Source organism: Myotis myotis, unplaced genomic scaffold (genome assembly GCF_014108235.1).
Source record: "Myotis myotis isolate mMyoMyo1 unplaced genomic scaffold, mMyoMyo1.p scaffold_m19_p_4, whole genome shotgun sequence".
Classification (NCBI taxonomy): Eukaryota; Metazoa; Chordata; class Mammalia; order Chiroptera; family Vespertilionidae; genus Myotis; species Myotis myotis.
Genome location: NW_023416346.1, coordinates 42,555,439 through 42,573,132, shown reverse-complemented (window position 1 = coordinate 42,573,132; position 17,694 = coordinate 42,555,439). Strand labels below are relative to the sequence as shown.

Genomic DNA, 17,694 nt, shown 5'->3' with positions numbered 1-17,694 from the left:
CTGGCAGTTTTTTCCCAGATACCCTGGTAGAGCTTAATGCTCCATGTCCCCCAAGGTTGAGTTGGGGTTGTGGGGGAGCTGCTGACTCTTGGGGGTTGCCTACCTGTGGCTCTAGGCTCCCTGCTGGAGGGTAGCAGTTGTTGGATTGGTGAAAGGGTACAGAGCTACCCCCCCACTACTGCATGTCTTGCCATGCCTTAGGGGGCTGTGTAAGTGATGGGGATTGGGGGACCTGCCTTATTCTTTTGAGGGAGAGATCATTGAAATGAGTAACAGTTACCCTGTGCTGGGGGCGGCGGGGGGGAGGGGGCGCAGTTTATACCTCCTTAGTGGGAAAGGAGGGCTGGACCAGAGGCCTTGTCCTAAAGGGCAGACTCCTAGCCTATGTGGGCTTCCTGGACTCTCTCTGGCTATCCTTCTGTGTTTGGGGAATGGCAAGGCTAGAAGCTAATTGGACCAAAGGCAGAACAGCTCCAGAGAGTATCCCCCTGTACTGGAATCCCTGGTCAGTTAAAAAGTGAGCATCTTTGTGCCTCAGCATCCTCATCTGTCAACTGGAGGTAACATTAGTACCTGCGTCCCAGGGCTGCTGAGAGGGTCAGGCAAGGCATGCCATCTTGGAGAGCACTCAGCACTGGACCAGGCCCACTGTGTTTGCTCAGTACCATGTGGCTGCTAGTAAGGGCAGCAGTAATAGTGATCACAGATAAACGAGTAAAAGCAGCTTGCTCTTCTTATCAACTGTCAAATCATTTCAGATCATAATACTCCTAACTGGCATCGTCAGTGTGGGGAAATGCTGAGAGTACAGGGAATGGGGAACTAAAGGTACTCAGTGGATGTTAGCTACAGCAGTAATCATTATTACTGTTCTCATCCAGCCTCACTGCATGATACATTGGCTGCAGGGGCCCCGAGGTTGAGAGGCAGTATAGCATGGACTGTATAGTCTGGAAACTCTGGCCACAGTCTTTTTTGCCCATTTACTTGCTGCATAAACCTCAATTTCTTAATCTTTAAAATATGTATTATCGCCCAGCCAGCATGGCTCAGTGGTTGAGTGTCGACCTATGAACCAGGAAGTCACAGTTGGATTCCAGGTCAGGGCACATGCCCAGGTTGCAAGCTCTAGCCCCAGTAGGAGATGTGCAGGAGGCAGCCAATCAGTGACTCTCATCATTGATGTTTCTCTCTCCCTTCCTCTCTTAAGTCAATAAAATATATTTTAAAAACTATGTACATCATAGTGCCTGCTTTAAAGGTTTTTATGAAGACTGAGATAATGCACGAAAACCATCTAGCACAGTTACATGACAATTGGTATGCATGAAATTACATTTGAGGCAGTCTGCCAGCCGCATCCCACAGTTCGAGCAGCGTGTTCCTGGCAGTAGTAGAAATCCAATTCTGTGACCTTGAGTGGCTTTGGGCCACTCTAGTAATAACCAGGTACCAATGTGCATGACTTCATTTAATCCATATGAGTCGTTGATTCAGTAGCTAGTACTATCATCATCCCTATTTCATAGATGAGAAACCTGAGACGTAGAGAGGATCTGACTTGCCTAAACCCCGTAAATGGTGGAGCCAGAATTTGAGCCCAGGAAATTGTGTTTCCGAGCAGTTTTTAACCACTTCATTCCATGCTTGCTGCTTGGGAATTCAAAACTGTATCAGCCATTAACCTGGGATCCTTACAAGCTTTTGGAGTATGGAAGGAATTACTTAGTGCCTTGCACTCATTTTTCTTTTCTGCTTTGTCTACCTCAGAGGGTTCTATCTGGAACAAATGAGATAATGTGTCTGAAATGCTTTGAAAACTGGAAAGCACTCTCTTAACACAGTTGGTAATACACCAAGTAGAAAAACAAAACTTGGTAGAGTCCCAATGATGGATTTTTCCACTTGAATTCCTTTGTGTGATGCTCCTTTAAACAACAGACATAATCAACTAACAAGCTGTTTGGAAGGCATTATATTTGGAAAGAGCTGAGCTGGACAGGGTATATGGTTGTTCCACATGCATTCAGAGAAAACTTCTGTATATTTGGTTGCATCTACCTTAGTACCCTTAAGTAAAGCGCACAGGAACAAGATGAGGTTTGGATCCTGTGTCCCCTACCTTTACAGCGAAAGCCCCAGAGCTCTTTACCTGTCACAAAGGAATACTTTCTATAAGATGATTTAGTTTTTATGTTATGCAGTTTGAAAACTGTTACACAGACCAATACCGTATTTTCTTCCTCTTAGCTGCAGTCAGTATTACTTGTGACTGAATTACTCTGGAGTCACATGCAGCCACATTTAAAAATGCTTATCCAGCCCTAGCCGGTTTGGCTCAGTGAATAGAGCATTGGCCCAAGGGCTGAAGGGCCGCAGATTTGATTGCTGTCATGAGCAGGTACCTTGGTTGTAAGTTGGATCCCTGGCCCTGGTCGGGGCACGTGCCCTGATCGGGGCATGTGTGGGAGGCAACCAATTGATGTGTCTCTCTCACATTGATGTTTCTTTCTTTCTGTCTCTCCCCCTCCCTTCCACTCTCTCTAAAAATCAATGGAAAAAATATCCTTGGGTGAAGATTAACAAAAACTAAAAATACTTATCCAGTTTTATTTGAGAAATGCACAGTAGTTTAGCATATGCCGATTAAGCCAAACAATATACATTGTATTAATGAGATCCAACAGTGCACCTTGCAAACACAGCTAAACACAAGAAGCTAAGCAGCAAGTGTGACCATCTGCACTTTCAAGACTACTAGATATGAAATTGGTGACAAAATAGAAAATCCATTTGGAAGGAACATTGGGATCTTGGGAAATGGTTTGAAAGGAACTGTTATCTATTTCCATCATGCCAGACATGAGTCTATGTTGACTACCAACATTCTATGCTAAATGCACTACATGGAATCCTTAATCAACAACTGTATGTATGAGATTACATAAAAACTAATGGATGTCATTTTTTTCCGTAGGGAATTTTCTCAGTGACGATTCCACATCCTGAAATTCTTCTAGTTGCGCGAATTGAAAAGGTGCTCCAGGGCAACATTGCGCACTGTGCAGAACCCTACATCAAAAATTCAGACCCAGCAAAGGTATTTATAAAGATCATCTGTGAACATTTCAGCTTAATGTAGAACTTGCCTTTTACTGATATTCTAAATGGGATTGTCAATGACACCCCAAAAACTTACACTCAGCATGCAGTATACTGTGAAATATTGTATACTAGGCTAGGTGACTATGCATGTTAAAGCTTGAACGTGACGTTTTTCCCCTTTCCATTTATGTTCTGTTTACATGACAATCTGATTTCTGCTGGCTTATCAAAATAAGAGCTAAAGGTTTTTCAGCAACATCTGTTCAATGACACTGTATCCTTGGCAATAGCCACTTTTTTTAAAGCCCAGCCCTAGAATATCAGAGGTGGGATGGTAAAGATGATCCGGTTCTGTAGTTCCCAAAAGCCAGTCTGTACTCAAATTTACTCCTGTATGAAGATGACGTGAGAAAAGAAAAACGAGATAGTGAGTGGTTCATGAAGCTAAATGTATTCAATTCAAAGGGCTGTTCTTTATTCTGAGATTTTTGCCCTTGCCATTTTGTAATCATTCCTCCTATCCTTCATGAAATGTTGGCGTATTAAATGGTAGGGATTTTTACTGTTTCTTGTATTTAAATGGCAACATTGAAAGTCAGCAACCCATATAATTATCCAAATTTTTGGACTCTGACATCTAAACTTAGGGAAATTATTGATTGAATCCTCTGTTCTCATTTTGTAAATGAGAAAACTGAGGCCCAGAGAGAGAATGTATTTGTGGCACAGTTCATTAGCAGCTCTCCAGCTACTGAGTATTTATGAAGAGTCCATCTGTTCTACGTGGCATTTACTTGTGTATTCGAGCAGTGTTTATGAAGTGGAAGATGCTGAGGACACATGTGACTAATTTGTGAAGAAAAAAAGGTCTCGATATAGATAACAGCTTCTAGCATCTCTATCCCTGACGATAAGTGTGTAGCCAGCATTTCACAGCCCGTTGATATTCTATAGGCAGATAATATCCTTTGTTATCTCCCGGTGCCTCTGCATATAGTGGCTCCTGCCCATGCAAAACTAATTGTATTGACTCTTGGTCACTTGCCTTTTAGCTTGGGAGTAAAAAGGTCAACTATATCCACTTCTTCCAAGAATGTCCAGTGTCTGTCTGCTCTTGTGTGAAAAGAAATACACGTTTAAACTGCTTAAAAATTTCCCAGTGGGAGTCCGGTCCAAAATGTGCCCTACATCTTATTTGTCTGTCTTCAGATATCTTGATGAAGATCTGTCAATGGAAAAACACAAAACCTTTAAGAAATACTGCTTTGGTCTTGGAAAGTGTGTAGCCGATGCATGTTGTCTTTTATTTGTGGCTATTTGAATATATTTTTTTCTAAATTTTGGTATTTTATATTAGATAAATTGGGGACATTATTTTGGGGGGAATCCCTGGTAGTTTGAACAAATATGAGCCTATCTTCTTATTTCTGACCTTAGACGGCCCAGAAGGTGCACAGAACAGCCAAGCAAGTGTGCAGCCGCCTTGGACAATACAGAATGCCCTTTGCCTGGGCTGCCAGGTGTGTACATATGTAATCCGGACCCTTCTCATCACACTCATATGTGAACTTGGGGGATGTTGTTTTTGCTAGCAGCAGTCAGCAGTTTGTTTCTGACAAACCAGTTATAGTTTGCCAGTTATGCTTTGGGGCACCTGGGATGTGTCCTAGTCCCTTTGGGTCCTATAACAAATTACCTGCTTAAACAACAAATGTTTAAGGCAAAGGTTTATGCCTTAAACAACAAACATTTATTTCTCACAATTCTGGAGGCTGGATGTCGTAAGATCAGAATGTCAGCATGGTCAGGTTCTGGTGAGATTCTCTTCCAGGTTAGAGACAGCTGACTGTTTTGTGTCCTCACAGTGCAGAAAGGGAGCAGGCAATCTCTCTGGTCTGTTCTTACAGGGGCACTAATCCCATTCATGAGGGTTCCACCCTCATGACCTAATCACCCCAAAGATACCACCTCCTAATATAATCATCTTGGGGATTAGATTTCAACATATGAACTTGGGGTGTGTGTGATACAAACATTCAGTCCATAACAGGATATAAGAATTCTTTGTCTTAGAATTTGCTGTACATCAAAGACCCTTTAATTTCTTCATATGTCTCATAAGTTTTGGGAAATTTTCTTTGGCTTGGATTACTGATCTCACTGACACCACTTAATTATATTGTGCTTTAAAGCAGAGCTAATTTTCTTAAGTGATGGAATTTTTTTCCAGAAAACCAGAAATTATTGTAAATGAAGTACAGTATGCGCACTATTTCAGAGTTGACTGGATTTATGCTTTGAAAAACTAGCATAGAATAATTCTGGAAAACATACCAAAAATGAGAAGGCAAAAAATCCAGTTGTTAAGTGCAAGTCTGTAATTAATAGGTTTTGTTTGTTTGTTTGTTTTGCTTTCTAATGACTAATTCAGTAAACTCTTTAGAGGTAGTGTGTGTATTTATTTGGAAATGTGTTATCTATATCAGCAGTCGCCAGTCAGTGGTCCATGAGGTCCGAAAGGTTGGCGACTGCTGATCTATACCACGTCCTATGGTAGATTTACATGCCCCCCCCCCCCAATATTGGAAGTCTGCATACATTGATGACTTAAAATGTGTTTCTTGCTTATGCCACTTTTGAAGTACAGGTTCATTGGCTTGTTTGTGGTACAGCCTGTACAACAACTCACTAGAACTGGGGAAAGGGCACCATGTTCTGAATAATTCAATCAATTATGTTCCATGTGTGCTGGGAGTAGCAAAAGAGTAGGAGACTCTAAGTTAATGAACTCTTCTGTCACTATTTATAATCATTTAGATTTTTGGGAAGGTCCCAAAATGCATTGTATGTTGGTAGATGAAAAGGCACATTGTCCTTGTTTTACAGAATGATTAAAAAATGATAGCCAAGGATAGATGAATGGCAAAGAGTAGGGGAGGATAGTATAGTTAGGCATTATATAAGGTGAAATATGACTTTGTAAACATAAGCATCCTTAGTGATGCCCCAGCCTGAAAAGTCAATTGCTGTTGCTGCTGTTATTATTAATACTTATTGAGTGCTAACTCTGTATAAGGCAGTGGTCTAAGTGATTAGTTTACATTTTCTTAAGAGGTGGATACTGTTATCCCCTTAGAGATGAGGAAGTTGAGGCACAAAAGTAAAACAAAGTTTCTGCTCAAGTTTACACAGAATGTGTGTTAGCAGGGATCGGAACCCATGGCTCCTGACTTCAAAGCCTACTCTAGACCACTGTTGCACACTGCGCCCCCTTCAGGCCATAGCAGTAGCTGCTTCATGCTGTTTTGCCAATAGAAAAATTAATTTTAAACTCTTCAAAGTTAGAAGCTTTGATCCCCAGTTCTGATGAGGAATTATGCTATTTATTCTTCCTAAATTATTTTGGTTGTTAGTAGTAGCAGGAACTCACTCTACAGGCTTGGCTGGGGTATTTAAAAGATGTATGATAAGCCTTTGTTTACTGAAAATAAAGGATGTATGCTTAGAAGTAGGAACAGTGGTTAATGCCTATGACCACATCTTCAGAGGCTCTGCCTGGGAAACTGTGTTTCTGGCTATAGCTACTCCAGTGTGTTGGATACTTGTACATCAGTTCCCATTTTTTTTCCAGTAAAATATCTGCTTAAACATGGGATAGGGGTAGGAGGGGAAATAATCAAATTCATATTGGAAATTCTACATATATATTATAAACTCTATATAAATTGATCTTAAAGATCTAGTTTATGTTCTGTCAACTTTGAGATATCCTTTACCTTTGGTGAAAATGTACACATTTTATATGTCCAACTTGATGAATTTTCACAAATGTATATAGGCATGTGACTACCACCCCAACTAAAATAGAGAACTTGTCAGTCACTCCAGAAAGTTTCCACACCTTTCTGTCTAATTAGCCATCCCACCCCTACCCAGGCAACCACCAATCTGATTATCACTATAGATGACTTTGATCTATTCTAGAACTTCATGTAAGTGGAATCATGCAATATGTACCCTTTTATTTTGTTGTTTCTGTTCAGTCTGTTTCTGAAATTCACCCATATTATTGTATGTTTCAATTGTTCATTTTGAGTAATAGTTCATTGTATGAATATACCACAATTTGCTTATCCAGTCACGTTTTTTTCTCTCTTTATTGATTAAGGTATTACATATGTGTCCTTATACCCCCATTGCCCCTCTCTACTCATGCCCTCACCCCCTGGTGTCCGTGTCCATTGGTTAGGCCTATATGCATGCATACAAGCCTTTAGTTGATCTCTCCTCCTTACCCCCACCCCCTCTACCTTCCCTCTGAGGTTTGACGGTCTGATCGATGCTTCTCTGATTAATATCTAGATTGTTTCCAGTTTGGGGCTATAACAAATAAATCTGCTGTGAACATTCATGTACTGTGTGGAAATAAATATGCTTATATGCTTAGGGGTGGAATTGTAGAATCATAGGGAGGGTGCATGCTTAACTTCCTGAGAAACTGCCAAACTATTTTCCAAACCAGTTTCACAATTTTATACTACTAGCTCTAATTTTGTTATTTATCAATCCTGTAAAAAAAATTAAAAACCCTTTTTGTTGCTATTTAGACCTATTTTCAAAGATGCTCAAGGCTCTCTGGACCTGGATGGGAGATTTTCTCCTTTGTATAAACAAGACAGTAGTAAGCTTTCAAATGAAGACATTCTCAAGTTGCTCTCAGAGTACAAGAAGTAAGTGTGTGGAATTACTGCAGTAAATCAATATAATAGAATTTTAATTTCTTAAAATGATGAATGTGAGTCACATACAGGATGGGGCAAAAGTAGGTTTATAGTTGTTTGCATGGAAAATAATACAATAATAAATAGTAAAAGAATAATCTGTTTTGTGTACTCAGCAATTATAAACCTACTTTTGCCCCACCCTTTATGGGAGAAACTTAATGCTTCAAAATTTTAAGTTTGGATGCATGGTAAACCAGTCCATTTAGTAATCATAATTTTTAAGTATAAAATATTCTTATTTTACACCTAGGCCAGAGAAGACCAAATTGCAGATTATTCCTGGGCAGCTAAACATCACAGTAGAATGTGTTCCTGTGGATTTATCAAGTAAGAACTCATGTATTGCAAATAAACCTTAATGAATATGTTTGAATCTTAGATTTTTACCTTTTCTATATTTTTCTTGAGGTTTACATGGTTTATTTGTTTCCTGGGGCTGCTGTAAGAAAGTATTACAAACTGGGTGGCTTAAGATGACAGAAATTTTTTTCTCATGGTTCTGGAGGCTAGAAGTCAAAATCAAGGTGTCAGCAGGTCTATGCTCCTACTGAATGCTCTCACTGATGCTCTAAGGAAGAATCATTCCTTGCCTCTTCCTAGCTTCTACTGGCTCCGGGCAATCCTTGGCAGCCTCCGCTTGTAGCTGCATCACTTCTTTCTCTACCTCTACAATCATATGGCCATCTTCCCTCTTTTAAGCACACCAGTCGTTAGATTTAGGGCCCACCCTAATCTAGTATGACCTCATCTTAATTAATTACATCTTGCAAAGACCTTATTTACAAAGAAGGTTGCATTCTGAGGTTCTGGTGGACATGATTTTGGGGGGAGGGTGGGACACTAATTCAACCCCGTACACATGGTGAATAGTTACAGAAAGTTGATTGTATAAGATGCTATTTCATATATAATATATGCTGTTGTGAGTGTGCCCCAGTCACTTTCTGCTGCCTTTTGCCAAGGATAACTTTCATCAACTAAGGGATCAAAAGGAGATGTTATTTTCTTCTCTACAGATAGGAGTCTAAAATCTCAGGAGAAAATGAACAGAAGACACAAAAGACACTTTGCAGGAAATAAAATTAAGTGGCTAGTAAATATTTGAAAATGTTCAATCTTAATAATAATGCCGCTAATGCAAATTAAAACAGCTTTTGCTCATCTATCAAACTTACAAAAAAATGTTTAAAGTGCAGCCGTCTGATGCTGGCTTAGTTTTGGCCAAACACCATCACCTATCATGAGTAGGAGCACAATTTGGCAATAGATACCCATAGAAGTCCATAACTAAGGAATTCTAACTGAGATTCTATCTATCCATTTACTCACGGAATAAGGATTTATTCAGTAAACATTTATTGAATGCCTACTAGGTGCTTTAAAATTATGGAGGTTAAAGTCTAGAAGGAGTGACAAACAATTCATAGGAAAACAAATAAGTGACTAATTTCAGTCTGTGATTGGGATGGGCTGCTTTAAAAAGGATGGCCAAAGAAGGCCTATCATGTGGCCCAACCAGCATGCAGTGGTGGGGACTCTACAGTCCCCCTGTGGGCATTGCATATGAAAAGACCTTGCAGTGGGAAAAAGCGTGGTTTATATGAACAGAAAGGAAGCCAGTGTGGTTCTAGTGTGGCGTGTAATGGGAACAAGGGGGACATAAGATGAAGTAGGAGGAGTGAAAAGCGTCACATCATGCAGGGAATTGTATAGACCATGATAACTTCTTAAAAGATTGGATTTTAGCCCTAGCCATTTTGGCTCAGTGGATAGAGTGTCAGCCTACGAACTGAACGGTCCCAGGTTGGATTCTGGTCAAGGGCATGTGCCTCCATTGCAGGCTGATCCCAGTGCCCCGACCAAGGCCACATGTGGGAAGCAACCAATTGATGTGTCTCTCTCACATCGGTGTTTCTCTCTCCCTGTCTCTCCCCCTCCCTTCCACTCTATAAAAATCAATGGAAAAGTGTCCTCGGGTAAGGATTAACAAACACACAAAAAAAGATTGTATTTTATTCCAAGTGCAATGAAAAGCCATGAAAGGATTGTAAGTAGGGGAGTAGCAATTTACATTTTAAAACATCTAAGAGTACAGTGGTTTATTTTTCCTATAGAAGTAATATAAAATGCAGGTAGTTTCTGCATAAAGATTTTCTTTGCAGCATTGTTTATATTGGGAGAAAATTGGAAACAACCAGAGTCCAACACTGTCAGATAGGGTAAGGCAATTATTGGTACTACGATGTCATGAAACTTTATGCAACCATGAAAAATGATGTTTATAAAGAGTTTGTGAAGTAAGACATAGATAAAATGCCCCCAAAAGAGGATAAAGTTCTTCATATATAGTAAAATTTCTGTATTATTATTATTATTATTATTATTATATAAAACATGCATAGAAAGAAGACTAGAAGAAAATAAACCAAAATATTAGCAGTAGTTATCTCTGGGTAGTGGAATGATCACTTGTGTCTGTGTACCTTTACTCCAGATATTTCATTATAAGTATTGCTATAATAATCAGAGAAAACCAACACCCCCCCCCCCCAAAATACTGTGTCCCCAGGTCTGACTCTCGCTGGATCTTCTTTCTCCATCAATATGAGTTTGCAGTAAGGACAAGCAGTCATAGAGCCCTTAAATATATCAATAACCTTTAGTACAGTGGCTACTTCAATACTAGTAAACTCTGCTGCTACACTTTTCATGCTCAGGAGTATTGCATTTATTTTTGGTAACACATCATAAAATCTGTAGTTTCAAAAGGCTTCCATTATTTCTTAGGTGAAAATTTGCACCTGCACCAAGTTAACTTTTTAAAAGTGCCTGGCCATGAGCTAATTGGAGGCATAAATTTACTGTTATTTCCCTGATACCAATAAAAATTTGCAGTGAAAGCGAAATTGAAGCCCCAGGAGGAAAAGTGTAATGGATTTCTTTGTAGAGATTAAATTTGTCAAAATTATGATGTGTTATATTTGGCAAATCAGTCTACTGTACATTGAGAATGAAATAGCAATCCATGTCTAGCTTGAAGGGTTCCACTGAAACCATCATCAGGCTACTCCAGCTTTTATTTTGGGATTCTTAAAGTGGTTGTATGACTTTTTGTCACTCACTGAGAAATCTGTTTTTGAAATCACTCTTTGAGCCCTGGCCAGTGTGGCTCAGCTGGTTGAGCGTTATCCCATGTACTGAAGGTCACTGGTTTGATTCCCGGTCAGGACACATACCCAGGTTTCGGGATTGATCCCTGAAGTGCATAGAGGAGGCAACCAATTGATGTTTCTCTCTCACATCCATGTTTCTTTCTCTTTCTCCCCCCCTCCCTCCTTCTCTCTCTAAAATAAATTAAAAAATTTTTTGTAATGCTTTAAGCAATAAAACAAAATTTTTAAAAAATGAAAAAAAATAATATTACAAAGTTAAAAAAATCACTTTGTGAACACAGTCAATGTATATTTTTATAAATGGAGGAATGTGTCAATGATTTTTAAATTGTATTGTCTTTACCTGTTTATTTCTTTTTGGCTATAGATTGTATTACTTCTTCATATGTGCCCCTGAAGCCTTTCGAAAAAAATTGTCAAAATATTACTGTGGAGGTTGAAGAGTTTGTTCCAGAAATGACAAAATATTGTTATCCATTTACCATTTACAAAAACCATCTGTATGTATATCCCTTGCAATTAAAATACGATAGCCAGAAAACATTTGCCAAGGTAAACAGTGCAAACTATACATTTTGGGGTATAAAATGTTATTTATAATCTTCTCATTCTGTGACTCATTTGGAGTGATTAATCATTTTAGGCAAGGAACATTGCGGTCTGTGTGGAATTCCGGGATTCAGATGAAAGTGATGCCAAAGCTCTAAAGGTTTGTTTATGATACTGACAAGCACTTTCGGTAGAGATAGAGATTTTGATGCTTGGTAGTTCCATACGCTAAGTTTAATTTGTTTCAATGTCAAAAAGAAAGTGTACTGAATTGATAAATATAATACTGTCTTTTCTACTGTTACATATGAACCATAAGCATTAGTTAAACATTAAGAAATAACAAAATGAGGTAGGAGCTTTAAAAATGGGTAAGCTTCATATACCAGATTTTTGCCTTTGCTCTACTTTGATTTTCGCGTTCTCTGATGCCCAAGAACAAGGTCATTTTCTCCTTTGACCAGACAGTTATAATGGTACTATCAGGGGAATATAAACTCCTTTGGTTTTGAAACTTGACCGGGCTTTGAGCTGACAGAAGCACAGCATGACTGCTTTGATCTGAGATAGACATCCACTCTGTGACTGGCCAAATGGTGCCTCCAAACTTGGATTAGTGATCTATGAAAAGCAGCATCTCAGTATTATCTGATACGGCAATCCTTAAGGACCTGTGACTTCACAGTGCTCTTAGATTTTCACTCTTTATAGCTGGTTTTCACTTTTTGCTCTTTAGCCCATTAATCAGAGGCCTGAAAGAAAAGGTGGAACATTTACTCATCGCAAAGTGTTTATCTAGCTCTCCATTTCTCTCGCTTGAGCCTCAATCAGACAGATGGATGGCTAGTCGTCCACTCAAACCACCTAGGGAAACAGGCTGGAATGCCCCCTAACTAAATCGTTGACTGTTTTATAGCCCCCACCTTTGAAAACAGATTTATTTTTCATAGAAAAGCCTAAGTTAAATTAAGGCTGGCTTAAATTAAGCCTGTTTATTCTGGTTCTTCCTTCAATGGAGATGAGAAAAACTGTTCCTCCCCCCCCCCCCATGCAATCTCTTTTTGTGTACTTAAAGATTCTTAGGTTACCTCTCAGCAGTTCCTGCAAATTGCCTTCATAACCATATTTAAGGAGAGCTGGCTCTGTACTCACATAGAGTCTCAATTTCATTTCTTAGCCGGCCTAAAGGCTGGCTCTGAAGTAACAGAGGCAATTAATACCTTGGCATGCTGACTCCATATTCATCCTTGAGCTTATTAGGCCTATGGAAGTGAAAAACTCACACTAGAAATGAAATCGGATCTTTCCATGGAACCATAGAAAGCCTTACATGTATTTTATTGGTATAACACCGTGGTCGGCAAACTGCAGCTCGCGAGCCACATGCGGTTCTTTGGCCCCTTGAGTGTGGCTCTTCCTAAGCCTTAGGAGTACCCTAATTAAGTTAATAACAATGTACCTACCTATATAGTTTAAGTTTAAAAAATTTGGCTCTCAAAAGAAATTTCAGTCCTTGTACTGTCAATATTTGGCTCTGTTGGCTAATGAGTTTGCCGACCACTGGTATAACAGAAAGCCAGTGACTTTTAAAATGTGGCTCGTAAAGTTATAGAACAGTAAGTTGTCTGTAGCTTAATTTTTAATTCCTTTAGGTTAGGAATGTGTCTGCTGGTGTTTTTTTAAAATATATTTTTGATGATTTTAGAGAGAGGAAAGGAGAAAAATATATAGAGAGAAACCTCAGCGAGAGAGAATCATTTATCGGCTGCCTCCTGCACGCTCCCCATTGGGGATCGAGCCCACAACCTGGGCATGTGCCCTGACCGGGAATCGAACCATGACTTCCTGGTTCATGGTCCAAGGCTCAACCACTGAGTCACACGGGCCAGGCTGTTTGTTTGTTTGTTTGTTTTTAACTCTTCACGTTGCCCACTGCACAACAAGCATTCAACAAATGTTAGTGACTGGCTGAGTGGGAACTTCTCATGTTAAGAAATGCAAAAAGCATGAGAGAAGTTTTCCAGGATAGGATTGAGAGTGTTTTCCTCCCAGATGAGTAGCTGTGTTCAACTTCTTACTGGCAACAAGTTCGGAATTGCATTTCTTTGATGGCCAGAAATTCAGAAGCATTTATGTAGCCAAGTTAGGAGAAGTCCTGGGTGAAGTCTGGAGTGACTGTAAATGACTTGGAATTTATAAGCCCATGGTGAGAGCCCAGTGGGCTTGGCCGTGGCCTTGTGCTCACAGATGCTTCTAACTGTATGTGGTTCCATAGCATCACGTTTGAAGACCTGAATTGAGAGTGGTGACTCTGTTTCTTCTTTTGCAGTGTATTTATGGAAAACCTGCAGGATCTGTTTTTACCACAAATGCTTACGCTGTTGTTTCACATCACAACCAAAATCCAGAGTTCTATGATGAGGTAAAATTTCATTATTTTGATGTTTATAAAACACAGTGGTTACTCTTCTTTTTCTCTTTCAGTTGTTTTCATCATGTTATCTGTACTTTTAATCCCTTGAATGTTTCATCCCTTGAAAATGAAAAATGTTACATCAAAACAAAGGACCACTGTGTGCTTGGTGCCCTTTGATAACAGGGGAAGATTTGCCCACAAATTGAAGGGCTCTGGCGTGACGTAACAATGTAGGAAACAAACACCAGACTGGGACTAGGTTTCTAGCCCTAGCTTTGACATCAACTGGCTCTGTGACTTGAGCAAGTCACTTCCCATTTCTGAGTCTCCATTTCCCCTTAGCTTTAAAATAAGAAATTCAGAAGAGGTTCTTTTGAGGCCGTTCTAGCTTTCTCTTCCTGTTCTGCATAGGAGGGTGCAGCCTCTCTGTAAATGAAATGCTTTGAGAGACAGAAGTATGGCTGGGCCACCAGAATCCCACTGGTTGTACCACATGCTTCTGCAGTGCTGAGTGGCATGGTCTCCCTGTCACTGCACTCCCTTCTGCAGACCCTGTCTCTGCCTCTCTTTCTTCCCGTGTCTCTGTCTCTATGACTGTGTATTCCCCACTGGCTCTCTTCGTGTCTCTGTCACAGCCTCGTCTAGTCCGTATGTATCTGGCTTATCCAAATCTACAGACTGCTTTTTTTCTTCTTCTTTAAAAGTCTGTATTGTTGAAAGTATTACATAGGTCCTTCTTTTTCTCCCATTAACCTCTTCAGCCCACTCTTGTCTCCCCCTCACCCTATTGTCTGTGTCCATATGCTGCCCCTGACCTTCACCAACCCCTACCCCGCTCCGGCTCTCACCACCACCACCCACCCTGTTTTGCCCCCAGCCCTCAACGCCCCCTCTCACCCCCAGCCCTCACCACCCCATTGTCTGTGTCCACAGGTTATTTGTATATGCATACAAGTTCATTGGTTGATCTCTTTCCACCCACCCTCCCCTGCCTTCCTACATGTCTGTCTCCATGGCACCTGGATGTAAATCCCAGGCCAGAAGCTCTGCTGTTTCTGCTTCTCAGGCCTCATATCTCCATTCCTGGATTTGTGTGAAACCATCCCCCCTGCTGTCACGATGTCCCCAGGTCTGCTTGTTGTCACATGGAGGCCTTGTGCCCCAGTCTTGGACCCCACTCATCCCTTTCTCCATCCAGTGCCCCTAGTCTCATGGGGGATGGGGAGAAGGATAGTGGCCTTTCATTCTTCAATTCAGGGAAGGAGTATGGCCATATTTATGTACAGCAGAGCATGAGGTAACCAGATGGTTGGGATGATGCAAATAGGCACATTCTGTGGAGAAATATACCTACAACAGAAATTAGTTATAACACCGGAACCATGCCTTGTGTGAATGATAATTAGGCCAGATGTCCCTCACCGAGCTGTTGAACATGCCCCCTCTATAGTCAACGCCAGTCACTACAGAAAACTTGATAATGTAGAAAGCAATCCATATTATCTTTAGCCAGAACTAAAAGGCTTTATAATTATTCACTATAGATTTACCAAGAGAAAAAGAGAGAGAGATCGGGGGAGAGGGAGAGAGAAGCGGGAAGAGGGAGAGAGTGAGAGGAAGAGTGTTTGCATGCATTTCTGTGTAGGTACATGCATGTGTGTTAAGTCAATGAAATTTATAGTTTGTCTCACATACTTTCAAGAGCATTACCAACATGGGATTAAATTTATGTCAGCCATGACAAATTTTATTTCTTTATTCATGGATCAAGTTGTATTTTTCTTCTATAGAAATTTATACGAACTATAATTTGTATATACATAATACCAAAGTGACTTTTTATACATTTAATAGCAAAGCTTAATTTTTTTGTGTGCAACAACTTAGAATAAGGTAGCCTTTCAAATGTAGTGCCATTTATGTATTTACTTATGCATGTATTTATTTATTTATTTATTTATTTATTTATTTATTTTTAAGTCCTCATCCAAGGATATTTTTCCTATTAATTTTCAGAGAGAATGGAAAGGAGGGTGGAGCGAGTTGGTGGAGGGAGAGAGAGACATCGATGTGAGAAGAAATACATCTATTGGTTGCCTCTTGCACATGCTCTGACTGGGGAGGGGGATAGAACCTGCATGTATGTGCAATTGACAGGGAATCAAACCTGTGACCCTTTGGTGAGCAGGCTGATGCTCTAACCACTGAGGAACATGGGTCAGGGCATCAAATTCAGTGCCTATTTTAGATTGATTGTATTTGCTGACTTAGGTTGAGTAACATAGCATCCCTGGGCTATGAAGATGTGGTTTTGATCCATTGTTTTAGAAAATCCTGCTGCAAAGTGGAATCCAGGAGAATCCACTGGACTTCCCTCAAAATGTCAGCCCTCACAACCCAGGAGAATATTGTCTTCAAACTGAAACTGACCAGAAAATCATTTGGAATACACTTAAATGATATCTATTTGACCACTTGGCCTGTCATTTAGAAAAGTTTGACATTTGAAAAGTATGATGGAACAACTGAAGTACTGACAGTCCAGCTTGACAATTAAAACAAAATTCTACATGTAATTTTGTCATTTCAGATTAAAATCGAGCTTCCTATTCACCTGCATCAAAAACATCATTTGCTTTTCACTTTTTATCATGTAAGTTGTGAAATTAACACGAAGGGAACAACCAAAAAGCAAGACACAGTTGAAACTCCAGGTATGTGTGTACTTTCAATGTGTCTCTTAGGCTGTTTGAGGTGGAATTGTCCAGATTACAACCTCCTTTCATAAAGCTACAGACCACTTCTTTTCCTCACCCAAAAGTCCCATTTCTGAGTTAAAATTTTAATTGGTAGAAGATGAATTATATGTTCACTTTATCATGATTTCTACCAAATGTCCAAATGCTTGCCAGTGTGCTTGGACTACCATAAGCAATGTAAGTAATATTGCCCTTCTCAGAGAGAAACACATATTGCTATGCAGTATTTGTAGTATCTCTTTTATGTAGAATAGCCGAGTAACCAAAATTTTCCAGTTCTGCTCACTGAGGAAAAGGGAAGTAGAGTTAGGGGCATTTTGGGGCCTGAGGGAGATTGGGGGCTAATTGATAGAACAGATTTGGTGAATTTGAGTAAGTTTGAGTAGTAAAGCCCCCAGTTCTGGTTCCATTCAGCAAGGCTTTAGATAAACCAATGGGAAGCATCCTTGGGAGAACATAGAAGTCTCTACTATATAAATGTCAGCATGCCTCGTGATTTGGGTTCAAACTAGCCTGGATTAATCTTAAATTCATTCATTTAGTCATTCATTCAGCAAATATGTCTGTGTATTTTTTATGTGTAAGATGTTGTAGTAGGCACTGTGGGTAATACAGTGGAGAGTCAAAGGTAGATCTCATCTAAAGTGAGCATATAATCTTTTTAAAATATATTTTTATTGATTTCAAAGAGGAAGGGAGAGGGAGAGAGAGATAGAAACATCAGTGATGAGAGAGAATCACTGATTGGCTGCCTCCTGCAAGTCCACACTGGGGATTGAGCCCGCAACCTGGGCATGTGCCCTGACCAGGAATCGAACCCTGACCTCCTGGCTCATAGGTTGACACTCAACCACTGAGCCGTGCTGGCTGGGAAAGCATATGATCTTGTAGGGGACATTAGACCTATG

At 40.0% G+C, this 17,694-nt stretch overlaps 1 protein-coding gene across 2 annotated transcripts in view; it reads left to right on the top strand.

Moving 5' to 3' along the window:
* The window catches only part of DOCK11 (dedicator of cytokinesis 11), a 187,670-nt gene that overhangs the window by 77,289 nt on the left and 92,687 nt on the right, over positions 1-17,694 (top strand). For both annotated transcript variants that reach the window (XM_036304058.1, XM_036304059.1), the window contains exons 13-20: positions 2,978-3,100; positions 4,543-4,625; positions 7,713-7,835; positions 8,140-8,216; positions 11,430-11,614; positions 11,706-11,771; positions 13,941-14,033; positions 16,618-16,741. In XM_036304058.1, the coding sequence (XP_036159951.1) occupies positions 2,978-3,100; positions 4,543-4,625; positions 7,713-7,835; positions 8,140-8,216; positions 11,430-11,614; positions 11,706-11,771; positions 13,941-14,033; positions 16,618-16,741 (874 nt within the window). The remainder of the gene's footprint in view (positions 1-2,977; positions 3,101-4,542; positions 4,626-7,712; positions 7,836-8,139; positions 8,217-11,429; positions 11,615-11,705; positions 11,772-13,940; positions 14,034-16,617; positions 16,742-17,694) is intronic.